The sequence below is a fragment of the Cygnus olor genome, chromosome 4 (assembly GCF_009769625.2).
Source record: "Cygnus olor isolate bCygOlo1 chromosome 4, bCygOlo1.pri.v2, whole genome shotgun sequence".
NCBI classification, from domain to species: domain Eukaryota; kingdom Metazoa; phylum Chordata; class Aves; order Anseriformes; family Anatidae; genus Cygnus; species Cygnus olor.
Window position 1 is genome coordinate 31,951,247 of NC_049172.1, and position 24,194 is coordinate 31,975,440.

At 39.2% G+C, this 24,194-nt stretch overlaps 1 protein-coding gene across 1 annotated transcript in view; it reads left to right on the plus strand.

Annotated features, from left to right (window-relative positions):
• DCHS2 (dachsous cadherin-related 2) overlaps positions 1–24,194 on the plus strand; it is a 107,984-nt gene that overhangs the window by 33,005 nt on the left and 50,785 nt on the right. Inside the window, 2 exon segments of the mRNA XM_040555375.1 lie at positions 7,004–7,195; positions 17,191–17,422. Coding sequence (XP_040411309.1) covers positions 7,004–7,195; positions 17,191–17,422 — 424 coding nt within the window.

The window sequence follows — 24,194 nt, forward strand, 5'->3', positions numbered from 1 at the left end:
ATAACAGTATATGAGCAGCATTAATGAACATGCTGATTGCTTTTACTGAAAAGTAGGGGTCACCTTTGATTAAATAACATTTTAGTCCTGGAAATATTTATTTGCTATGACAGTTTACCTTCCTCAGAATATGTTCTCCATTTCTGTTCTTTCCATTTTACATAGGCAGTAAAAATTATATAAATCCAGATTGTATTTGCACAGGAAGGAAGGACGGAAATGTAGACCAAGTGGACTGACCAAATAGATGCTGGATCTCTTAGCAGATGATCTTGGCACTGGACCCTAAGCTTCCTGTTCCCAAAACACACTTTCTAATCGCTACTCTACCATGTAGTAAGTAGGTATTAGCAGCACTGCTGTTTGCTATGAAGTCAGATATTGACAACTGTATTTTGTGATGGTCCTGATCCTATTGATGTATTAAGTGTGATAAGGGCCTGCCTTGCAGATTGGGCCTGACTCCCAGATTTCTGGATCCTGGCTTGCATCAAAGGGATTTAGCTGCTCACGCCACTTTGGGGGAGGTGTAGAAACAAAAACTGAAGGCATGTCAGGAACTTCTGGTTTAAATAGCAGTGAATTCAGGCTCTGGGTAACATCAGAGCAGGAATTGCAGATTACTGTTTGGACTGACATGCACAGTTCTTCCTCGATCCCCCTTGGTTTACTGGATGATGTCTGGTTTTCAGAATGAAAGCGTGATGCTATAATGTACTCATGCGGTTTTTCTCCACCAATGACTTTCTTTTTCTTCTTTCTATGGATTAACTGAAAGCAGTAAATTGCAGATATGTCAATATTGGCAGGTTTGTTCATTGTCATTGGTTAGAAAAGAAGACAAAAAGCTAAAATCTCACCATCATACATCAAGTCAAATGTTTCCTTTCATTTACTTAAAAGATGAAGTGAAGGTAGCAAATGTTACAAAACAAAATCAATGTGTTATTAAAAAGATAAAAATTGGTGTGATCTATGAGAGATTCATGTGTGAAATGGGGTTAGGCTTATCTGATTTAAAAGCCTTGGATTTTTATTTGTATGTGCCATGCTCCTCATGGTTGGCTCACAAGTACAAAAAAAAAAGCCAACAATGCAGGCTGCTTCTCTCCTTCTCGGAGAGGAGTGGTGGCTGCTTCCGAAATACTGGTGATCAGTCATTGTGGTGGCATTTGGATTGTACTGCAGGACTCGTCTGGTAAGGGTTTGTCGTAGGGCATTGCTGTATTGCCATGAACACTTCTGGTGTCCCATAATATGAAGGGTGTTGGAGTTTGGTTTGGTGACCCCTGGATGTCTGTAGGACAGGACTATTTTATACCACACATCAGCCCCGTAATTGTGTTGTTGAATTGCTTCCTTTCAGTGTCCTGGCAGTTTCCCTGTGTCCGTATCCATCTGTAGTGTCCTGCCTTATATTTTGATGAGGAGGATTTGGAGTAGTAGAGAACGGGTTTATTTACAATCTGATTTTCTTTGACTACCAGCAGTTAATTTGCTTTTCACAATGTCACTTCACTTGAAAGAATTGAACGCACCTTTTATACACAAAATCAAGTCTTAAGTTTTGACATTGAGAGTCCCCCAAACAGGCTTCATGAACTATAAAAGCTGCATCTTGGCTTGCTGGAATCAAATTGAGGAAACTTGACAAAATGTGTTGTATGGGAGTAATTCTTAAGCTGTGAAAAATTTAGTACTTTTTAGTCTTGTTTAATTGCTATCAGAGATGACCAATGTCACGAATGTTTTGGCCAGACTGCCTGCTCTTTCCCATTGTAGCCTATTTTTATTCTGTCAATCTGAAAGCCATAAAATGAAATCTGGTCACCCACATGTGCAATTCAGCATTGCAAAGCAGTCAGCTTTAAGGCTGCACACTACTGAAGTCCTAGAAATGGTCTTTACATAGAATGCAAAATGCATGCCCTGAATTTTTGGTCTTCATGTTGAGTTAATCAGACTGTATTCTCTGGTGTGGTTTTGTGTGCATAGGTCACTTCTATTTTGTATATAGTTTTAAAATATTTGTTCTGCTTTTCAAAATACATTCAGTTGTTAATAAACAGGAAATAATGTCTTAGGAAAAATCGAAAATACCTAAATCTATAGACAGGAACTTTATTTCATCTGTCAAAACAGTAGGGTGACAGTTAAACACATGCTTGAAGATTTTGAAGCAGTGGAAACAAATCAAAGTGGGAACTTTTCTGTCAAAATGGATTAGTGTTTGAAATAATCTGGACTTTAGAGAATTATAAGTTTTCTATATAATATCTATTACTCATTTGACAACACTGTTTCATGCGCTTAGAATATGGGGAAAGATTGCCCATTGCTGTGAGTTGTTATAGTCCCACTGGAGTGAGTGGAACCAGCTGACAATCTACCAAATGTTTGCTTTCTATTAGTTGTAAAGTCTCTTCTTCCTTAGTATAATACGGAAAAAGATTTTCTGTTCCCATCTATCTGAGCATGGTGCCAGCATTTTTTCTCCATTTGGACTTCCACATGTGTTGTAGGATTAAAGTGTACATATAGATGAAGTTAATGATCTTCAAGTACACGGTGGTTCCCATTATTTTTTTCTCTGAGATGAGGCCTTCTTTCCATGTGCAAATAGAAAGTTGTTTCTGCACTTCTAATGTTGTCTATTACTTGGTCATTTAAAGACACCAATTATTTTTATCGCTGTATTTTATACCCTTCTTTTCTAACAGTTCCCACCATTTGTTGCCTCATGCACTAATCTGTTTGAGCATCACACTGATGGATCAGCTTTTTAATTGTTCTCCATAACACTTCTCTAGGTTCTACCTTCCTCCTCTTGAGAGGACATCTCCGTTCTAACCATTTATTACCTTATTGGTAGTGTCAGCAGGGCAAAAGAAACTTTTTTCTTTTGACAAACTTGTGGTCTAGAAAGTGCAGAAATAAAGCATGTAGGTTACAGAAAACATGACTGACTGGAGAAGTCCAGCCAGCAGCTACCATGGTGCTAAGCCATGGCTTTTGTTGGCTTTTAGAAACGTTTGTTGGGGAATGCTTTGTCCTGTAGTTACTTATACACGCATCTTCAATTTGGCACATTGAAAATGTACTTAGCTAAAGAATAAGGCCCTGAGAGCTTAATTCCACCCCCCCCTTTTCTCCCAGCTCCTGATATCATATCACATTCAGTCTGACTGTCAGAACAGTTGAAGTTACAGCTTTGTGCCTCTCCTTGCCTTCCCCACCTCCAAGGCCCAGAAATCCTTTCAGCTCTATCACCTCTGTGCTATTGCCAGCACACAATGCTCTTGATCAATGCACTGTGAAAACTCTGGCTGCTGCCTTCATTTCCTTTTGCTGGGACTGCTGTAACTCAAAGCTACTGAACACTTAATTACTGTAATACCCTGTAGGAATGGTACTAGTGCAGCTTGTAATGCCCTAGTGCAACTGTTATACCCTGCCACACTTCAGCTCATGACTACAGTATGCTTCAGTTCTGAAAATGTGTGGTAACTTGTTCTCTTCACCTGTATCTGAAAGCTTGAACTTGAATCCAGTGAAAACACACAACCTTCTAAATTAGCTTGTATTGATAAGTGCTCCCAGACCTCAGGTGCTATTCAACTTTTGTTTGCTACAGTAAATTATTCTTTCGTTTGTGATTTCAGATTTTTTCCTCTTCAGAGCCGAGACTCCATGGGTAAAACTGCGATTAAAAAAACTGTTAAGTGGGTGAAAATTGAATGGGTGCTGAGGACTTGGACAGGAGATCATATTTTATAAATGCAGACATTGCCATTTAATTCTGGCATCATTTATTGTAACAGTTAGACCTTCAAAGCCATACTTCTTGAACTGAAGCATTTCCTTTAATTCATCGGTCATCATTCCGTTGCATGTACTGTTAAAAGCCTAAGGACTGCATAATCTAAAAGAAGGAAAACAAGTTGCTAAGCTTCTAACATGCTCTCTAACTTCACACTTATAATTACTCACCCACATTCAATTGCAGACAAATGTCAGCATTTACACATGTAACTACATATAGGTATAATGAGACAGAACCTTTCATTATTGTCACCTGCATTAGATTTCAGGCATAAAAAATAAGTTAAAGTATTTTTCTCCTAAGGACCAAATGAATTACTGTTCCATAACATCAGGGTGATTGAATACAGAGGGCATGATAGACTTCTGTTCTATTATCTTTTATAATAGTAGTACAAGGTGCAAGAGTGGTAAAATGTGTGGTAGAATTCATTCTTATGAATTACCTTACGCTTAGGGCCAGATCTTGGTTATGCTGAAGCTGAGGATGAGTTTTGCCTATAACTTAACCAGGAGGAATCATTGGACTGGAGTCAGGACTGGCCATGAATTGCATGCACCTTGCGCTATAGCTGGGGGCTGCAGACTGCAAGGGAGCATGAAAAGGCTCTGAAACTGCAGGGCTCCCTACCATTTGCAGTGCCAGAAATCCTGGTATAATGGCCTGCAGTGCTGTAAGAAACTTGAAAAAGGGATGCGCTGGAGTGTGCTGCACAATCCCAGTCAGATACCTCTTGACATATAGCAACTGTGGATCATCTCATGCAGAAGCAGGCAAATCCATACGGTGCTTTAAGATAGAAAGGAGAAAAAAAGTGTCTGAACTAATGTGCATCTTTTGGGCCATCTGTCACCTTGAAGTTCTGATATAAGTAACTGGTCTAGGGTAAGCTTTAGCCTTATAACTAGCTTCAACCCTTTGTACGCAGTTTCTTTTCCCTCACTTCTACATTTTTGTGCCTTCACAAGCCATGCTCTCATTCAGGTGAGTTTACTTTGGTCCCAGTTCAGTACCCTAATGCCAAAATGATTCCTCTGAGGGCCAAGAGGTGAGCGCATGACTAAGGCACTGAGTGGCCTTGACCACATGTTTATAGCAGTGAGGAAGGCAGCTGGGGCCTGTTCTCCAGCCTTGTGGCCACTGACTTGCAACAGCTTGTGTCCATGCACATTAATTCATTGTCCCCTTCCCAAAGAAACAGGATGAGCTCAGTCCAGACTCTTGTGCTAGGAATATTCCCTGGTATGTCCTGCTTGGCTGTTGTTAACCATGCCTAAACCGTGCCAGATGTCTAACAGTACAGACGCTGTGCGTAGCACACAGACCTCTGCCTTCCCTGGTTCATGACCGTGGGTGTAGCCTACAAACCTGGGTCAGGGCAGGTGGTCAGTGTCACAAGTCTTCTTGGGGAACTTGACTGGGTTTTAAACTCCATACTTGGTGGTCATAAGGTTTTCTGAAGTTTTGGTAAGGTATTGTACTCCAACAGGCAAGAAAAAGCACAGGACTTCTCTTCAAAGAGTGGAAAATGAAGCCAGATGAGGAAGAGAAATCCTTCAAGTATCTCCAGTAGTCACAAACTAAAAATGCAGTCTATTTTAATGTGTACTTATGTTTACAGATATCTCAAAGAAATCTTATTTAAAAAGTGAAAGATTTCATGATGGAATATACCACAAAAAAGCCAAACTCAGCACAGTTTTTTTAATCAGGGACTTTGTGCCTTCAGTTTTATTGCTGTAATGTACAATACTTCTGTTTATCAAATGTTTAAGCTATCCACCCCCTCAGCAAAAGAGCAACAGCTTTACACTTCAGCATCCTATCATATTTGTTTTTTAGTGGCTGGTGAGGCAGCACAGGCCTGTTGCAGTGCTAATGTTGTCTGCAGAGTTTTTTATTCCTTGGGCTGTGGATGGAGAGTTGGTGGGAGGTCTCTGGTGATCTTGGGGCCAGACAGCTCTGGCTGCTCGTGGCTGTGTCCCTTTGGGTCTGGGAACTTCAAGATGGAGACCTCAGCCTCTCTGGGCAGGGAGCGTCCATCATCTTCATAGCAACAGTCTGGATTGAAAAGACATACAGTACTGTTGCAGCTTGTGACCGCTGTTTTCTCCTCCTGCCCTGCACCTGAGGAGGGACCCTGATGTATTTTCAGTAACATCCTCTTGGATAATGGAGGGCTGCTAGTAGATCTCCTGCAACCACCTCTTCTCCATGCTAAGCAAGCCCATTTCCCTCAACCTCTCATAGGGTATGTGTATATTTTATGGCAAAGCCTTCTGATGTTATAAAAGCTTTTTAAAATATTTTTTAAAGACTGATTTCTGCTACGTTGGTGTAGTGGACATCTCTCTGAATACAGTCTTGCTTTAAAATACTCAGTTTACAGTGTTTGGGATTTGCAGCAGATTTCATGCTGCGTTTTTAAATGTACTTAATATAGCTGAAAAAAATATTGTTCTTGTTCAGCATCTGTAACTCCATCCAAGGTTGTGGCTAGGGACCAAGGGAATCTGGTCTCTCCAGGAACTTACTGCAGTCCATACATCCTTTGCTTTGTGCTGTGCACGCAGGGATGGCTGTGTTCAGTAGTGCTGGCAGAGCTCGGGCTCTGCAGAGGAAGCAGATTATAAGCACCCTCCAGCCCTTTCCCTTTCATGGATCACTGTTACCAAGCCCTCAATGAAAACCAGCCCTCAATGAAATTAAGGATTTAATTAAGCTCTGGGAAATCTTTCAGACAACACGTTCAGATAAGAATGTCCTGCATCACTTCTCTGATGCACATGTAATATTCATGATAATTCATACAAGAACTGTATGAATTACCTCTGCTGATTAAGATCCTCTCCCTTTTTTTAAGTATGGCTAGTGACATGGCTTAATGTGCATGGCTTTCCAGTTATGGGATGTTAATTTGATTGAGATGATTATTGACAATAAACAAGTATGTTACAGACAAGGGTCTAATCGATCTTCCATGCTGGTTTCAATAATTACGCTGTGCAGCATCTGAGGTTGTCATTTTACAAAATGCAAACAGATAGCTTAGGGCATTTTTTGTATTCATAGGGCATCATGTGTTATGCATGTTTGCTTTTCAAAACACAGGCATCTTGAAAACAAAGTATCGATTTTGAGTATAGTTTTACTGCTTTCATTTTTCCTGTTTCCCTGCAGGTCAAGGCAACAGATGCTGATGCTGACCAGTTTGGTGAAATTGAATATTTTCTTTATGATGGATTCCATTATTATGAAAAATCCAAAGCCTTCCAGATTGATCCCCGTACTGGTCAAATCTGTGTGTCTCAAGATATTGACAGAGAAGGAGATCCAACTACTTACGATCTCTTAGTAAAAGCTACAGATGGGGTAAGTTTTGCCCTGCTGTAATGCAAGGTTTGTGACTATATTAGCAATTTGGATGTGCTGTGTGTGTACCCTTAAAGGGAAATGGAGTATGTGAAAATTGCATGACTTCTGAATAAATTTTCTTGCCCCTGCAGAGGACAGAATGATACTTCCACAAAAAGGTTCACTGTAAAATCCAGAGTCACTCCTAAACAAGGTATTGAAAAAACATTTCTAGGACACATTAGTCCCTGTTGATTTTCTTTCTCTTTTTCAGGAATGGTGGACTCCAACTGGAGTGCTTAAGCATTAAGTGCTATCATGGAGTATATCCTTCATTTAGTTTTTAGTTTAGCTTGTATGCTTTGAGGCCAGTGCAAACCAAAGCAGGTAAAGGAGGAGTCAGAAGAGTAGTGAAACACACAAAGAACATTATGAAGAACAGTCCATTTCTTTGGACAGGCCAATGGACTGAAAATACAGAAGAGTATCAGCTTGTCAAACCCAGTTGTACATTGGGGTAAAACTGCCCAAAGCTGTAAAAGAGCACTATGCAGTCGTTCTTTTAGATTGTCTTCCTTTGAAATTACTGTGGAGATGTTTGTTCACATCACATATCAAGCTGTTCAGGGTGTGGACACTTGTTCTATAGGGTGGACATGTAACAGAAGGTTTTGGTAAAGTGACTTCTCAAAAAGAAGGGAAAAAAAACTCATAGCTTCGTTTAGTGATGATCATAAAACCATCTGAAGGCTGTTTGCAACAAGGTGCCCAGAAGGGAGACCATTCACAACTTTCTTACTTTCTTTAGCAGTGAACTGTGAGAAGACTGAAGAGAGAGGTTACTGGCTGTTTGCAAATTTTACATTTAACATAAAGGCACTGTTTTAAACTGAGGGATTCATGTTATTCAGGTCACGTTTTACAGTACAAGTTGAGCTGAAAAACATCAAAAATAAATTATTTGTCTATAAAGTTTTTATTTTGTACTTTGAATATTATGCTTGCATTTAAAGTAGTCCTAAGCTATCTAGTATACACTTCTTGAAAAAGCTGTTTTTTCTAGAAGTTTTCCATAAAACATATGTGCTTTTCATTATAATTCTCCAAATTTCTTCAGTGTACTGTAATTTCTGTATTCATGAGTAGATGGACTTAACTAGCTGCAGTTGATGCTTGATGCTATTTGGAGGATGTAGTGGTCAAGGGTATGTTATATTTGTATGCTGTTGAATTTGGATATATGTGTATAATTGATGCACCTGTATTTTTCTTTAACTGTGACTAATCAGTGTTTATTTCAGAGGCTACAGAAGCATTCTTCTACATTAACACTACCTTTTGCAATATGTTTTTTCTATAGTTTTATTTTTGAAGAGAAATAGCATAATATCACTTCTTGTTTGTTTCCTGACATACAACTATCATATAGGTTATTTCTGAATTTAAGTCTTTTTGTTGGGACGATGTTTGAAACTTCCCCAGCAGAAGTCTGTGGCCGTTTTGGAATTTCTCTGGGATGTAATTTGTCTTCAAAATTTCTTTCTAGGCAAAATTTCATAGTGTACACCTAAGTGCAGATGTCAAAGATGAAGAATAAAGCAGTCAATAATACAATATATAACATGAGAAAACTACTTTGCAATAGTTCATAGCTTCATTTTTCTCCTACATCCAGTGCTGATTTTGTGCAGGGCCTCACATGTTTTGGATCTGTATAAAGAACGTGTACAAATACTTGGAATAACAGAATTATTCCTATTCACCAAGGCTATGTGAGAGCTGAACAACAGCACTGAAATTCTGACACGTTTCTCACATACACTTTTTGGCCTGGTCCAGAAGGTTAGCTTGAAAATGGAAAAGAAAATAGGTTTACGTGAAAAAGGTAGATCCATTTTTTTGTTAAATTGTTGCTCTGATGATACACTTCACGTCAAAAGTTATAGGAAAATGGGCAATGCATTGAAACTATAGATTGTTTCACTTTTAAGGTAGGTCTGTGATTTATCTCCATTTAGGGACCTTGTGTTTTCAGTAGTTCAGTAATGGGAGGAGGATTCAATTTTTGATTGCCTTGTCTGTGACAGACAAGACTTGATCTTTTTACTGGAACCCAGCACTTTACAGCTTCCATTGATTGCACTTCAAAAAATTAGGTCATCTGACACCTCAATACTAAAGCACCAAAAATCAATATTTGCCTTTCAAAATTTCCAGTATGCCTGAAAAAATGCTGAGCCACCAGCCGCCTCTACAGCAGAACTATAGTGGGTTATTTTATCTCCTGGCACTCTGCTGCTGTTTGTGATGGATTAAATGTGTTAGGTGTGCAGTTCAAGGTGGAGGCTGTGATCATGGGAGAAACGTATACAGAGAAGTTGAGGGAAGAGTGAAGGGTCACTGTTGACAAAGGGGAGGGAAGAGAGATGAAGAGGAGAGAAAATAACAAAGTTAATTAGAAATGAGAAGAAAAAGTTTTCCAGGTGGTGCTCAGCTAATCTTACAGTAGGGCTATCAGTTTCTTCCACCTGTTCAGGCCTGCTCCATTACATGGTTTTGGATCTTGTTGGTCTTGTCTCTTATGCCTTGTTTAGAAGCAGTAATGGGAGAACTGAAATGGCACGCAAGAGCCCATGGACAGGAAGGTGCAGAGCAGATTCTGTTAAACTGGTGTTAAATAAACATCCTGTGAGAGCATGTGGGAGCCATCGTGCTGACTTAAATGGGGTCATAGTGTTAGCTTTATCAGCTGACAGCACTGATTTGGGTTCCAAAGTCTCTTACTTCATATGTATTTGGTCCTCCTCCTTGAAATGCTTTTTATATGGAAAGAAATCATGTAGCTAGCTTATAGAAAAGTTTGCGCTGTATCCCATGGCATCTGCATTTAGCCCTACTTTGGGGTCTTTGTACATGGATTGTGGCAGATCAACATCTTGCTCCCATAGCAAGGGTCACACTCTTGTCACTTGCACACCAGCTCTGTCTGGAATTACCCCAGTACTAACCGGGGTAATTGGCTGCAAACAGCTGTGTTGTGCAATTGTGACAGATCAGGGTTTCAGTAGGCATTTTAGGAGTTTTTGAACTTCTAGTCAGATAACTTCCTGTATTGATACTGAAACTGCAATGTTTTCCTTTAAAAAAAAATCTTTTCCTTTAAAAAAATCAGATGAAGGTGTTTTGTTTTGGAAAACACAAACAATTTAGAGATTTAGATCAAACTTACTGTGAAATCAAGCCTTACAAAAGGAAAATATGGGAAACCAAGATTTCTAGTAAGTGTTTTCAAACAAAGTTACTACTCTTTCCCATCTGAATGTGTGGAAGTTAGATCTGATAAGTTTTGCTGCTTGTTTTTTGTTTTTGAAACATGACTGAAGTGGGTACTACAGTGTTTTTCCTGCTTGCCCAAGGGTGTCCAAACAGTTACATATGCAAATTTATGCTTCCATTACTCCTTTTAAGTGATTCTATCTTAGTCCTAAAATGAATTCATTTTCATACAGGAAAGCTTATATTTTACAGCACACATTTTTGCTGCTGTATGGTGGCAAACTTTATTGCTATGTATCATGCATATTTCAATCCTATTGTTTATTTGCATTTTTATGCCTGTAATCTTTCTTTTTCTTTCAACAACAGTAATGCTTCAGCTGTTTAGAAATAAAAAGCAAAACAAAAATAAACAAAACCTGTTATGGTCCATGGAAATTTAATTGGAATAATGCTAGTTTAAACTCTATCTACTGGCACCTATACCATCTGTTTAGAGACAATAGTTGTCTGGTTTTCAAAGCCAAAATCTTCGAGTTGCACAATTTTGGGGTTGGTGCACAATGAGAGGCCTTCAGGAGTGTGTCCAGCTTCAACTCTCTGAAGACCTGGCCCATGCAGTTTTCCCCCCAAAAATGGGGAAGACCTAATGACCTGTGCTTGCACAGGTTGCTCTCAGGGATTGTCCAGCTCCAGCAAACACCTCTCTAGATAACACAGTGCGCGTACCAGTCTACCACTTCTCTTCATCAGCATGGCAAGAGGTTTCAAAAACTGCAGAGGACAGGCAGGATGTTGTGCTTCTCTGGCCCTCACACCGTAAGGGGTGCCACACCACATCCTTGCAGTGGTGGGATTGTATGCATCATTACGGGCTTAAGGTGTGTCTAATCCCAGCTGGATCCATGTGACCTCTGTAAAGCCTCTTCATGACTGTAAGTTTGTGTTAGAAGCACATGCTTGGCTACAGTGGAGTCCAGGAGAAATCTGTATGCCATGCTGAGAATTCAGATGATGGAAACACCCCAAAGACTTTTTTCTTTTTAAAGGGTGAACTTTGTTTTTGCACTTTCCAGGTGAGGTTTTGAGAGCTTTGATAAGACTGCCCTTCGTTAGGATTTGACAGCTGTCCCTGAATGGTGGTGGTGGGCTTGTTTGAAAGTCTGTGCCACGGTGACTTCTCATCTTGCTCGTTTTCCTCAGGTCTGGATCCATTAGGTTCTGTTTTCAGCGTACTCCAGGATTGACTGGCATGTAGTGCTGTGGGTACCATATGAAGCCCTACTTTCTTTCATGCCCTATAGCTGTGCTTTTTTTTAAACCTTTTCCTGGTGCTCTTTGGATGAGAAGAGAAAGGTGTGATGGATGTTTTTTGTATTTGTTTGGCTTTTTTTGGTTGGAGTTTTTTTTATCCTGGACTACAGGATAAATCTTTTATCCTAACTTGTTGGCCCAAGAAAGCTCTCTGCCTGCTAAAGTCACCCTTTGGCATGTACATGCTTAGTTTGTCCATGCATCTCTTCCCCTGCCCACCTGTTCAGCCTTTGCCCAGACTAAGATCTGTTGACTTTAGGCCATATTTTCCTCCAAGGGGAAGGGATACCATGTTGTAGGATAAACTCATGGAAATAATTTATGCCAGGCAATGGTGGAAGTGAGCCAAAGATCACTGGTTCTGTCTTGGCTCTGGAGCGGGGTGAGTGCCCTGCAGCCCTCGGGAAGCCTTGACTACTTAATCTGGGATTCAGTGGGGAAGGATGCTATCCCATGTTCTCATCAGTTAGTATGGGCTCCTTCCCTGTCCTCCTGCTGCAGGCTGCTGGCAGACAATGACACAGTAACAAAGCTCCTTTAGTACGTGGCCTACAGGGTATGTCCACTACTCAGGGTCAGAGGGAGCAAAGCAGCCTGCATATGGCATGTTGAACCTTCTGCAGAGATAATGTAGCAGCTGAAAAACTGAAGACCTAGAATGCCATATAGAAGAAACTAGAATACTTCATTTCATCTGTGGTTATTAGTATTAAGTTAAGACTTAATTGGTAGCTTTTCTAGGTTTTTATCTTTGAGTCATTAGTCTTTTTATCCTTTTCTGAAAAACTGCTTTTGAATAGATCAGATGTCTTTTGGATGCTGAAAACTACTTCAAAATCAGATGTCCTTGTAGAAACTAAGACTTTTAAGTACAGTTTTTTAAAGTAGATCATTAGTCACATCTATTTGCATATACAAGTGCATCTGCTAAATGTGAAGGTATGGTTTTATAGAGCATTATGATCACATCTGTGTGCTGCATGCTCAAGATGGTTACTTACTGAATTTACTCAGGATTACGTGTGGCCTTACACTGGGTGTTGTCACTTGCTCCTTGTTATGAAGTAGTTTTTCAAAACTCCGCTAAAATACACTTAAGAATGCTTGCATAGGCAAAGTGCACATACTTGAAAAATAAGAACAGAGGAAGAAATTGAGCTTTATGTATTGTGCATTAACTGACCTTGCTGTCACAGAATACATGGTTAAAGCTGCCTTGCAGCACTACACAGTACTACAGTACTGTGCCTGGGTTCCTGCCGAACCTTCATTTTGTAAGTAATTGTATATGAAGTCTTCAAGTTCTGTTGTTCACAACAGGAGCTTTGACATACTGAGAGACAAGTAGGTAAACAGCTCACCTGAACAGTAAGAGTATTTAAGATGTTCTCCTTTAATAAAAATAAAAACCCTACTAAAAAAAATAAAGCTGGCATAATTTTCAATTTGTCATGAGATTCTAAGTGAAAGATTCTTCATTGAAAGAAGGGATCAGGTTTAGGTTTCAGGGCTGAAGTACAGCAGTACTTTAAATTCCAGCCCGCTCCCCCCCCCCCCCCCCCCCCCCCCCGAAGAAGTGTATCTTGTCTTTCAAATTCATTTACAGCAGATCATGAAATTGCCTACCAACACAGAGTATGCCATTACTAACTTTTATGTTACAGCTCACTTTTATAGAGGTACATGAACAACAGTTCATTAAACACTTCAACTAGGCCAGTTAAGTAGGCTGGTATTTATTTAGGTTCTGAAGAACTTCTAATGGTACTGAAGCCTTGGTGGCTCTTCTGCTGTCTTTGAGTATAAAGAAATATTTTGCTCTTCATCCTTTTTTTTTTTGGTAAATACGCTACTTGTCTAGTTTTCTTTGTATTTTACACTGAAGCAATTAATGTAGAGATAAGCACTCAACACTCACAGGCAAAGCTTCTAAAGAAGTTAAAGCTTTTGAAATAATTGGCAGTGCCTCTCTATTTTGACAGGATGGTGACTTGAAGATTACATACCTATCTTCTAGGTTTAATAAAGAAAAGAAAACGTTTTCATGTCAGAGATCCTGTCAGATATCACAGTTCAGTTGGGATCATGAATTTGACAGCACCCTTCATTGATCAAAAAGGCTGGAGACTGTAGTGGAAGTCTTGACAGATTCTTAAAAATTTTATAATGTCAAGAAAATAGAGCTATTCAAAACAGCACTGCTTCTACTATGTTAATCTAGAGTATCTCTCCTGCCACAGGCAATGAATTTTTTTCAAAGACAATTAAGAGGGGTACTAAAAGCTTTATATTTTCTTACAAGTTTGGTCCTGTCAAAGAAAAGAAAATATATCTCATGGTTATTTTGACTTGGTGGTAGCTTTGTATGTCCTATTCTTACTGTATGGACCACAAAATCACAGGATTCTTACACAAGCCTACATAATTGTTAGTTTTGTCACATCAAAACAATAGTTAAAATATCTGAACATTTGAGAAACAGGATTTCAAAATGAACAACTGGCTTTTTGTTGCTTGTAATATGTTTTGACAAATGTAATTTTCTGTCAACAACAGACTTGTTTAAATCAGCCTTCATGTTTTGGAAGATCAGCTTTGTGCTTGCTTCTGAGTAGATGAAGTATATCCATGTGGTTAGAAATAGAAGCAGTTTGTTCCTTCTCACTTGGGATGTTACTTAAAGATTTTCATAGCCAGAGCAAGAACTGGGCCATAACCAAGTTAATATTGCTCTTGACTCATGTGAGGGAATACACTGCTTCAGGAAAAGTAGGGTCTGCCTCCATCATAAGATTCGGTCTGTCTGAGAGATTTAGTTAGTAGGTCTCCAACTTGCTTCTCCCATATCGCCAGACTGACTCTATTTCCAAAGATTTTGCAGTCTTTACATAACACCATAGGATAAATATAAATCCTCTGGAGAGGGTTTTGGTTTTTCATGTCTGTTTAGCAATAATGAGACTTGCAAGAAGCAGCTAAACACATTATCATGAGCTTTTTTGCAGTTTGGTTTCATGCTGCTCTAACCTTGCCTCTTTTTAGATGTTTTATGTTCTTGACCTAATTTCTTCCTTGGCATGCTCACTTTCCTTAGAAATGTTGTTTCTAATTCCTGTCCTAAAATACCTGAAAGCACTACCTGAAAGCTGTAGAGCTGCAGCCCCAGGGCATCTTCTGAGAGTGGGCTTCAACAGAGTACATAGGTTTTAGTTCCTGTGCAGTGATTTCCTTCTCAGGGAAATCAAGACCTTGGGGCAATGCTTGCACTGCAGCAGGGTTGGGGTGCAGGCAGTGAGACCAATAGGTATGCACATCTACCCTTCCCCATATCAGTGCCGTGATTCGCATCTGTTTTGGCAGTCTGAAGTACAGTGCCCTGCCCTGCCCTGGTCCCCAGGTGCTGGTTGACTGCTCTATGGCTCATTGTGGCCTTGCGTTTCTCAGAAGAAAACCCAAGCATGCTACAAGGAGGATGGGGGCCAGATCTCCTAGTTTCCAGGTGAAATATAAGCACTGTGATCCACAACAGTCTTAAACAACACAGTCTTAATTTTCTGCATACTTGAGCTTTTATGGCACTGTCACCTCCATCCAACAGGGATACTACTGCTACACAAAGCAAAACAAAAATCCTGATGGAAAGCTGGGGAGAACACTGATAATATTTTCTCCACAAAATTAATTCTCATCTTGTGAGTAATAAACTCAAAAATAATTTCAGAGACATTCTTACACTGCAAGAAAAAATAATATCGAGTCTAAATCATTTGATACTGTTAAACCCAACCTTCATGAAAGTAAGTGAGACATAGGATTAGATGTTTTTTATATCTCTACAAGCAATGTTGCATATCACCAGTACTGCAATTGCAAAATGAAGTTTGGACATGCTCAGCATAGCTTGTCATTTGTATGTGCCAGCATCCCATCTATCTCAGCAGTTTCTGTAAATGACTAATTGTTCCCAACACGTGCTCCCAGGGTTCTTCCTCCAGCTGTGCCTTGATGTAGTGTGTATGGTGTGTGCAAGGTACTCATGCATGTGTGCACGTGATGGTTTGTGCCTATGTTATACACACCACTGCCACAGAATTTGCCATGAGTTTTTATTTTTTAAGAAAACACTACCTAAATATAACCCCTCCTCACAACTGCCCCGCAGGGGCTATGTGGCTATGAGAGACAAATTGCCATTTGTTTCACTCCAGGGCCCTGTGGGGTCAATGCTTCAGCACCCACAGAATTATCTCTTCCAGATTGCCGCAAAACTGTTTTGCCATGGCAAATTATGATTCCACTGCAGTGTAATGTGATAAGCCAGCTTGCAGTTGCTCCTTGCTTCTCCGATTTCGCTGTAGAGCTAAAGGTGGCTTTCTGGCTGCCCAGGTGGTATTTAGGGGAGGTCTGAGTGGGTGCCTGTAGCAGAGGCTTCAACCCAGGTGAGAACAGCCTAGCAGTCAGGCCTGGGATGGCAAAGGGGGACATTTACTGAAGCCATGCATGCTGCCTGGCTCTTTTCCCAGCTATTAGCATAGGGGAAAGAAACATGGTCTGAGAAGTTGAGCCAAGCCCCCTGGAAAGCGTGGTCAGACCTCTTCCCCCTCAAAATCAGAAGCGTGCTTGAAATAAAACTATGTAAGCAGTTATGAATTTGATATGAAAAAATCTTTTCAGCTATGTGCTTCAGGGGAATTTGGTTTTGTTCTGTGTACGTGAAGTGGGGGTATGTAGACGTATATATATAGACACTGTGCATGTACTATATAATTTGTATATGGATGCAATTTACATGCATATATACTTACATATTTATATACAGCGTGCATGTATATAAGCACACATAAGTATGCTGCAGAGCTGCTTAAACCTGCCAGGGTGGTAAATTGAGAATGGATCTTCCATGCAGCAGCCTGGCAGGTAGACTTCTAGCTGTCCTGCAGTGCTCTGCTCTCAGCCTGTGTTCCTAATCAGTGTTGAAAAAGTATTGTATTCACTGTTAAAATGGTCACGCTTTTAAATCTGAAAAATTCATAGACAGAAAAAGTTACTAAGCCCTGATCTTATCTGTGAAAGAGTAAGCGGCATGTAGGTGATTAACGTAAACACGTGTGAAGTCAGACTAGCAGGAATTGATGTGTGTAGTGCTTGTTGGCATTAACAAAAGTAGTTTTGTGTTTAGGCTTCACAGTCACAAGAATTTGAACTTTGTGTATTCTGTTAGCGAGCACACTGGAGCTGTTCTCAGCGTGTAGCTGGTCTGAACTCAGTATTTTGGGATACTTTCTGTATATACCTTAAATTCTTCTTGGTAGACATTTTCATCGCTCAGTTGTGTTGCAGTGTGTTCTTTAATGATGTGCTGAAGCTAGATTCATGTCATTCTATTGTATGCATTTATTTTTTTTTTCTGATTTATCCAACAGGGTGGGCTGAGTGCCCAAGCTTTTGTTCGTATAGAGATAGAAGATATTAATGATAATCAACCAGTTTTTGAACAAGCCACCTATGTGACAAGCATCAGCAGTCACGCGCAGCCAGGAACAGAGATCATCAGTATTGTTGCCACGGACAGAGATTCGGGAATATATGGAGTAGTCACATACGAACTGGTCCCAGGAGAATTTTCTTCTCTTGTCACAGTAGATGCCACTACAGGTACTGTGTGTGTTTCAGAAAGGCTATAATTATACATGTCTCTTCCCTGATGATGTGTTGTTGTGTGATTACCCCCCCCACACACACCTGGAGTCATGTCATAAAGCTGAAACTTAAATTCTGCTGAAAAGTAATTTAGAGGAGGACGGAGGGATTTAGGTTTAACATGAAGCCTTTGTATTCACTGGAATAAACAGGAAAAAGGGAAACAGTACATGTCAGTACAATACAGGACAAGCAATTGTGTCACTTCACCAGTGTTTCAGACAAATATATCATCGCTCTAAGGAATAAATAAAATAATTACTTTATACAATAATATCTGAATTCTTTTTTTTTTTGTTTACTCTTGAAGAGCATGCTTCTTTCATTTCATCTGTTTCCTAATCTTTCCCTACGTTGTGCTAGAGTGCATCTCCTGTTCTGCTCACAGTCTGCCATACCCAGCTGCCTCCCTGTTTGATTCAGTGATTAGCTTCAGGAGGGTGTCTTCCGCTTTTTATTTCTGGCAGTGAACCTTCTCCCTTCTGATTTCTGGCAGGAGGTTCAATGAAGGTGTGATGAAGAAAGCAAGAAAACAATTTTGGCAAAAGCAAACCTGGATGATTTTTTTCTAAGGGAGCTTGAATCTGGCAGGTTGAATTGCTCTTCCCGTGTCCACAAAGCAGCCTGTATAGTCTGCTTTCTAATCTTAAAATAATTATCAACGTCAGCTAGAAGGAACGTGAACCATGTATCCACAAATGTCCGTGGTACCTTTCAGAGAGTGAAAGCTAAGCTTCAGCTGCCACTTAACTTGAGAGCTAGCCCTTGCATACTGCAATGACTGTATCCTCATCAAAAGTTTTGCTTTCTGATGGTCTTGGCACAGTGGGTTATTTTATATTCTTAAAAGAATTTTTGGGGCTGTGAGTATTGTATGCATATATAAGCTGTTTGGCATGTGAACCACTATGAGTCTCTATTCTTTCAAAATTATGCCTGTTTTCACTTTCTTGTACGGTTCCCCAAATATTCTGTTGAACAGAAGAGCCTAATATTCTTAGGAAGTTGGCCTGGTTGTCTTGGCTATTTCATAATTTACTTTAACCGTGGACTTCAACTGCCTTTCAAATCAGATCCTCTAGGGCGTAACTGTTGCCAAAAATATATAGGTCAATCAATAATTAGGGAGCTGGATCTCCACAGGCATTTAACTGGTCGTTTTAAAACTGCACCGGTAGGCTGGTCGGAGAGACCCTGTGGATTGTGCTGGAAGAATTGGCTGTGCAGCAGCCCTTTCTTCTGAAAGGGTTCTTCCTCAGATCATGACCTTTTGGCCCTTTTTTTCCTAGTTTTGGCACTTTACATAGGAAAAATGTCATCCTTAATCACAGAGAACATATAAGATAACGTTATCTCGCAGATCTATCGTAGTGTTTTATTAAAGGCAGACCAAATTCATGATGAAGTAGCTTGAGGTTGTTATTACTGACATCTCGTGATGAGAAAAGTATTTAGGTTAGAGACACTATTCCCAACATTGTAGTGCTTGGAATCTGATTGCACTTAATCAGATCTCCCGAGTAATTCAAGAGGTCAGGCTGTGTTTGTTTTCACTTATTAATATTAATGGTGTGGGTGGTGTTTTGTTATTTCTTTTTTTTTTTTCCTGAAGAATGTTTTCTGTATTTATTCCTTGTGCACTCACAACCATGCTTAGGATTAATCACTAGCAAGAATTATTTTTAGACTGGCAATATTTAAACAAAATAAGCATAAAAATTGCCAAGTTGCTACTCAGAAGTTGTGCAATCTTTGTGGATTAAATACCTGTGAAATCTGTTCAGTATTCAGAGGAAAGTGAAAAAGTGGCTTACTGTTACTGCGCAGAGATTTGAGCTCTTCGTTCCTCCTCACCTCTTGTTAGGACAGTTATTTTTCCCTGTTTTCATCTTGCTAAGGCTGTCTGCGTGCACTCATAAGTCCTAGTTTAGATATGTCTCTCTGAAGGTTACGTGTGGAACTTCATCGAGTTACACGGACTGCATTTTGTGAACAGAGGGTGACAGACAAATATGATTAGAACAGAAGTTCTTCAGGAGATAAATCACCAAACCCATAAGACAAACGTGATATCACTGCAGTTTTGGTATTAGGGTTTCTGATCTTTCTTGTGGACTTGAAATCTGTCACTGATCTGTTTTGCATTTTTTTCAGTTTGCAATGATGCAAATTGTTTTTCGTGTTTATCACTATTAGAGGACCCAAAAGGAGATGCGTAGTGTTACAGGTATAAGAGGACAGAGATATATTCAGTAATATGAGATGTAAATTATTAGCTTAACAGTTTGTCAAAGTACACCATGGTACATGAAAATAATTGCAAGATGGTGCTGTTCTCCACAGCATAGGTAATGGCATCTAGGTTGTGCATTTGAAAAACTCATCTCATTTTAGTGTTCTTCAGGGATGTTTTTGGTGTGCTGCACTTAGAATACTCACTAAAGATGCACTTTTTTCCCAACTCCCTTTTCATTTTTAGAAGAGAAATGGGCAAAGTAATAAAAACTGTAGCTGAAATTCTTCACTTTTATGGCTTGCTTCTGGCGGTTGCTTTGTTGAAGCAATTATATGGGTGTATCAAGAAAGCCATTAGCTTTGCATAGCGCACTGTGGTCACAATACAGGTATCATACCAGCTGGTAAAACGCTGACTGGACGTAATATATCAATGGTGCTTTTGATACACAGAGTTCACGAGGCTGAGCTACATCCAAGGTGCTTGAACGGGTTCCATCTTTTGTTTCAAGCACTGTGACGTGTGGGTTTCGTGTATTGATAAATTCAATGGGAACGGGAAAGAAGAGCCTTCCACTGGCCAAGAGATACTCATTTAAAAGGTTCTTTGAATTCTAAACCAGTCTTATTAGTGGCACTTATTTGCTATTTTAGCTTTTAGTTTCTCTATTTATTGTTTGGGATACACTCTTACACTCTTGTAAATAACACTTTTCTCAAAGGAAAATGCAATAAAAATTGAAATGAAGTATTTTTCACTTGATTGATGATAGACTGTCCACAGGAAAAAAAAAAACACTCTAAGAATTGTTTAACTAGAAAAATGTATGAATAGGGAACTGTAAACTGGTTCTTCTGCTAGTTCATGACTCTTATTATCATTTGATTCTAGTGTTGGTGTAAACAACATCTTGGCTTTGTTATGTTTCCTTTTGTAGATATCTGATCTATGCATGATCTATGAACAGCTCTCGTGAACTGATTAGAAAAGAGCAAGCTGAAGAGCTCTTCTGGCTAAGAAACTGTCTGGACTATGCTTGTTTATTTTCCCTATCGTTACCTAACAACCTATCTGAAAGTGTTATAGTTATGGCTGAGCAGGTAATTAAAAACGTAAGTCACAGGGTGCAATCAGAAGTGTGGCAGAAAACCTATGCAGTGCTTAACTTTAAGACTTTGGGATTAACAGTTGTATTTACAACTCCCATTATGTTACAAGCATTATTATTTTCTTTCACCCAGGAGCTTAAAGTTAATTTTTCCGTGGATCTTAGTGATACCCTTCTTCAGAGCTGGATAAAAGATGGTTATCATCTCATTGCAATCCTGGTTCAGGGAAGCTGTTTCAGATCAACAAAATTAATAAAAGTCTTTGAAAATTATTTTGGGCCAGTGTGACTTCATCATGGCAGTCTTCAGATAAGCAGTCTGTTCGTATTTGAAGAACAAATCCCATAGCTGGTTGTTGTATATGGAGAAAACTTTGACATGAAGTTGAAGTAAAAGGCAACAGCCATCAATTTATGTTCATTTGAAGGTATTAATGATTTAAACGTAGTGAGAAAAGGATTTAGAGAAGGTAGCATTCACAGTCAACATTGCAGCAATATAAGCATTTATCTTAGCTTCTCTGTTTCTTTCTTTTGACAATATAAGGCATTTAGGCTCTTGTTTCTGTAAATCCTGACTATATTAGATGCTTAAACCAAAGGCTATGACTATCCTTCTTGTATATTACCAAGATTGTTTCCACGAGGAAATTAGAGATCTCTCCACTGACTTGAAGATAACTTTGTTCAGGCCTTTGTCACGATACCTTCTGTTACTTACTTATGCTAATAAATCTGTACTGAGTACAACAGACCAGCCTTTTTACAAGCTGGTCAGTAGTTTAGTGTTAAAAATTCTCAGCTTAAAGTACAGTTTCTACAAAATAACTATTCTTTTGAGGAAATTTTAACTTGCTAAAAAAAAAAAAAGCAATTTCCTTTAAGATGCATTCTGATTTCTTTTTAACTGAATAGCATAAGGCATCATGTGGCTAAAATGTCTTGGAAGAGATGTAGGGCAATCTAGGGTCTTAGTCCATTGGAGAGGAATAAAGGAAGAAGGCACATGAAGAACATACAGGTTTAAGAATGTAAAAATTGCTAACTTAGCCAAAAGGCAGATTTAAGTCCAGTATCTTGTCTCTTTAACGGTGTCTGGTAATGGAAGCAAAAGGAGGGGTTAAGAATAGAACTAGTGCAGCATGTTTCTTCCACTGGTACGTTTTCCTTGCTTTGGCAGCATGCAATTTAGTGCTGTACTACTTCCATTACTGTACTATGGTACCATATGTAAATGCAATTTAATGTCAAACTGAGTTAAAACAAACTTCTTGATTTGGTTCAGAGCACCAGAATAGATTAATTCCAGTTAAGAATGTTGACAAGTTTTGTTTTACTGAAGAAAATGGAAATGCTATTTTCTGACAATTGCATTTTGGGAGATTTTCATTGCATTAAAATGCCTTGTTTGATTTTTATTACACTACAGGTTGAAAATAAAAGTTAAAATGCCAAAATTTCTTTTGGAGGGAAAAAATATCAAATTTTGCTCAACTCTGTGTATTACACAATATTTAATATATAGCAGATTGTAATATGCATTAAAAAAAAAAGAAAAAGAATACATCCTTTTTAAAGAAAGCAAGGCTGTTTTTATGATGATTAATGATGTTTTCGTATAGTATTGTAGGAAAATTTTTTTATTTTTAAAGTACTTCTGGCATTTTCATACAGCATATTGTACATTTGCTAAACATATGAAGAGGTTCTCAAAAATAACATTTAAAATTAGGAATGTTTTTATTTTGGAACATTTTGAGACCACATTTTTTAACTGCAGTTTTCAATTACTGTTTTCTGATCTTTCATATGAAATTGATACCAATGCTGTAAATTAGAGGAGTATATCTCAGACATTGGATTAGCTCACTAGGCTTTCGACTTTGAAGAATTTTATTCATGTTAAGACACAAAGGAAAAAGTAGAAGTCTCAGCTGAATAATTTGTGGACTTTTACCTTTATCACAGAGATCTCATCTATTGAGTAATATGACATAAAGGACACCAGAAATAGCATATTATCCTTGAAGCATACAAACTTTGCTATAATAAGTATGAGAGTGCAGATTTTGGCCCTGAAAGAAAGCTCTGTGGCAGAACAGCATGAAAAAAATACATAATGCCAGCTCTTCATGTATGTAGCTTTTTTTCTTTTATGAATAAAATTCAGTAGAATCAATCATGTACAAAGAGAAAAGTTCCTGCGAGCTGTGTGCCAGAAACTCAACAATGCAATAGTAGCGACATGTGTACTTGAGATTCATTGTGCACAACAGAATGCAAAGTATTTACCCAAACCAGATACTCTAGCCCACCCCCCTTTCTTGTACTTCAGTCACTGTCAGATCTCAGAAACAAGAATCCACCAGATGAGACAAAGAGCGAGCTGCTGTGGTGATAGACTGCCACAGCTCTTGGTCTGCAAGAGGCAGGTGATGTGGGCCGGTAACAGAAAAATGGAGAAGAGGAAAAGATTATACTCAAACCTCACATTTTGGAGGAGAGAAATAATGCAAGGTTTATACAGTTAAGTTCAGGCGATCAACGTGTTTCTTTAATAGTGATTGTATAGTTCTCAGGTACAGAACGTTAAGTAAGAAACTAGTTATTGCTGGCAGTGAGCACATCATGTTCTTATTTTCTCTTCCATTTCAGTAGAACAAGGTACTGGTGGTATTGTCTTTCTAATCAGAAGCTATAGATAGAAGGGGTTTGCACTTCACTGCCTCTTTCCTGAGGCTGCCCAGTATTTAGTTTTCAGGGAGGTGGCAGTCCTGGAGCCTTGCAGTTGGTCTCTCTGGAAAAGTGAAGCCTCTCCTTCATGTTCTCAGTTAACTTGAAGAAAAAAGTGCCAAGTCACACAAAGAACAAATAGGCTTGAAAAAATGCCTTCATGCTGCTAGACTGTTAAACTGAACACGGTAGGGAGTCCATGTAGTAGAAAATCAGTTTGTGAGGATTAAGATGAGTATCTGGAATGTTTTGTAATGCTCTTAATTTAATACAAGATCAGCAGATCTATCTTCTTGGGCTTGTGTTATGCTTCAGTCAGTATCTGTGCTGGAAACGTGCATCTTTTTGCACAGTGCCTTCAAAGAAATTATCTCTGGTTACCATGGCAGTGGAGATTTGTTATCAGGTTGTGCATTGAGCTGGTTTTGAATCTGCAAGCTGGCAGCTTGGTTGAGAAGGTCCTTGACTGAGTTTTTGGAAAACTTCAGTAAGCTGAGCAACCAAAAGTGACGTAGTGGGGGTGGTGAGGCAGTGCTGGAGCTGCGTGTGTTGCTTGGGGGAAGGCTCTGCCTTTGTCTTTGAAAATGCAGCTGTTTGTTGGGCAAGAGTCCAGCCCACTTCATTGTTATATGCTTTGATTTTTTTGTTTG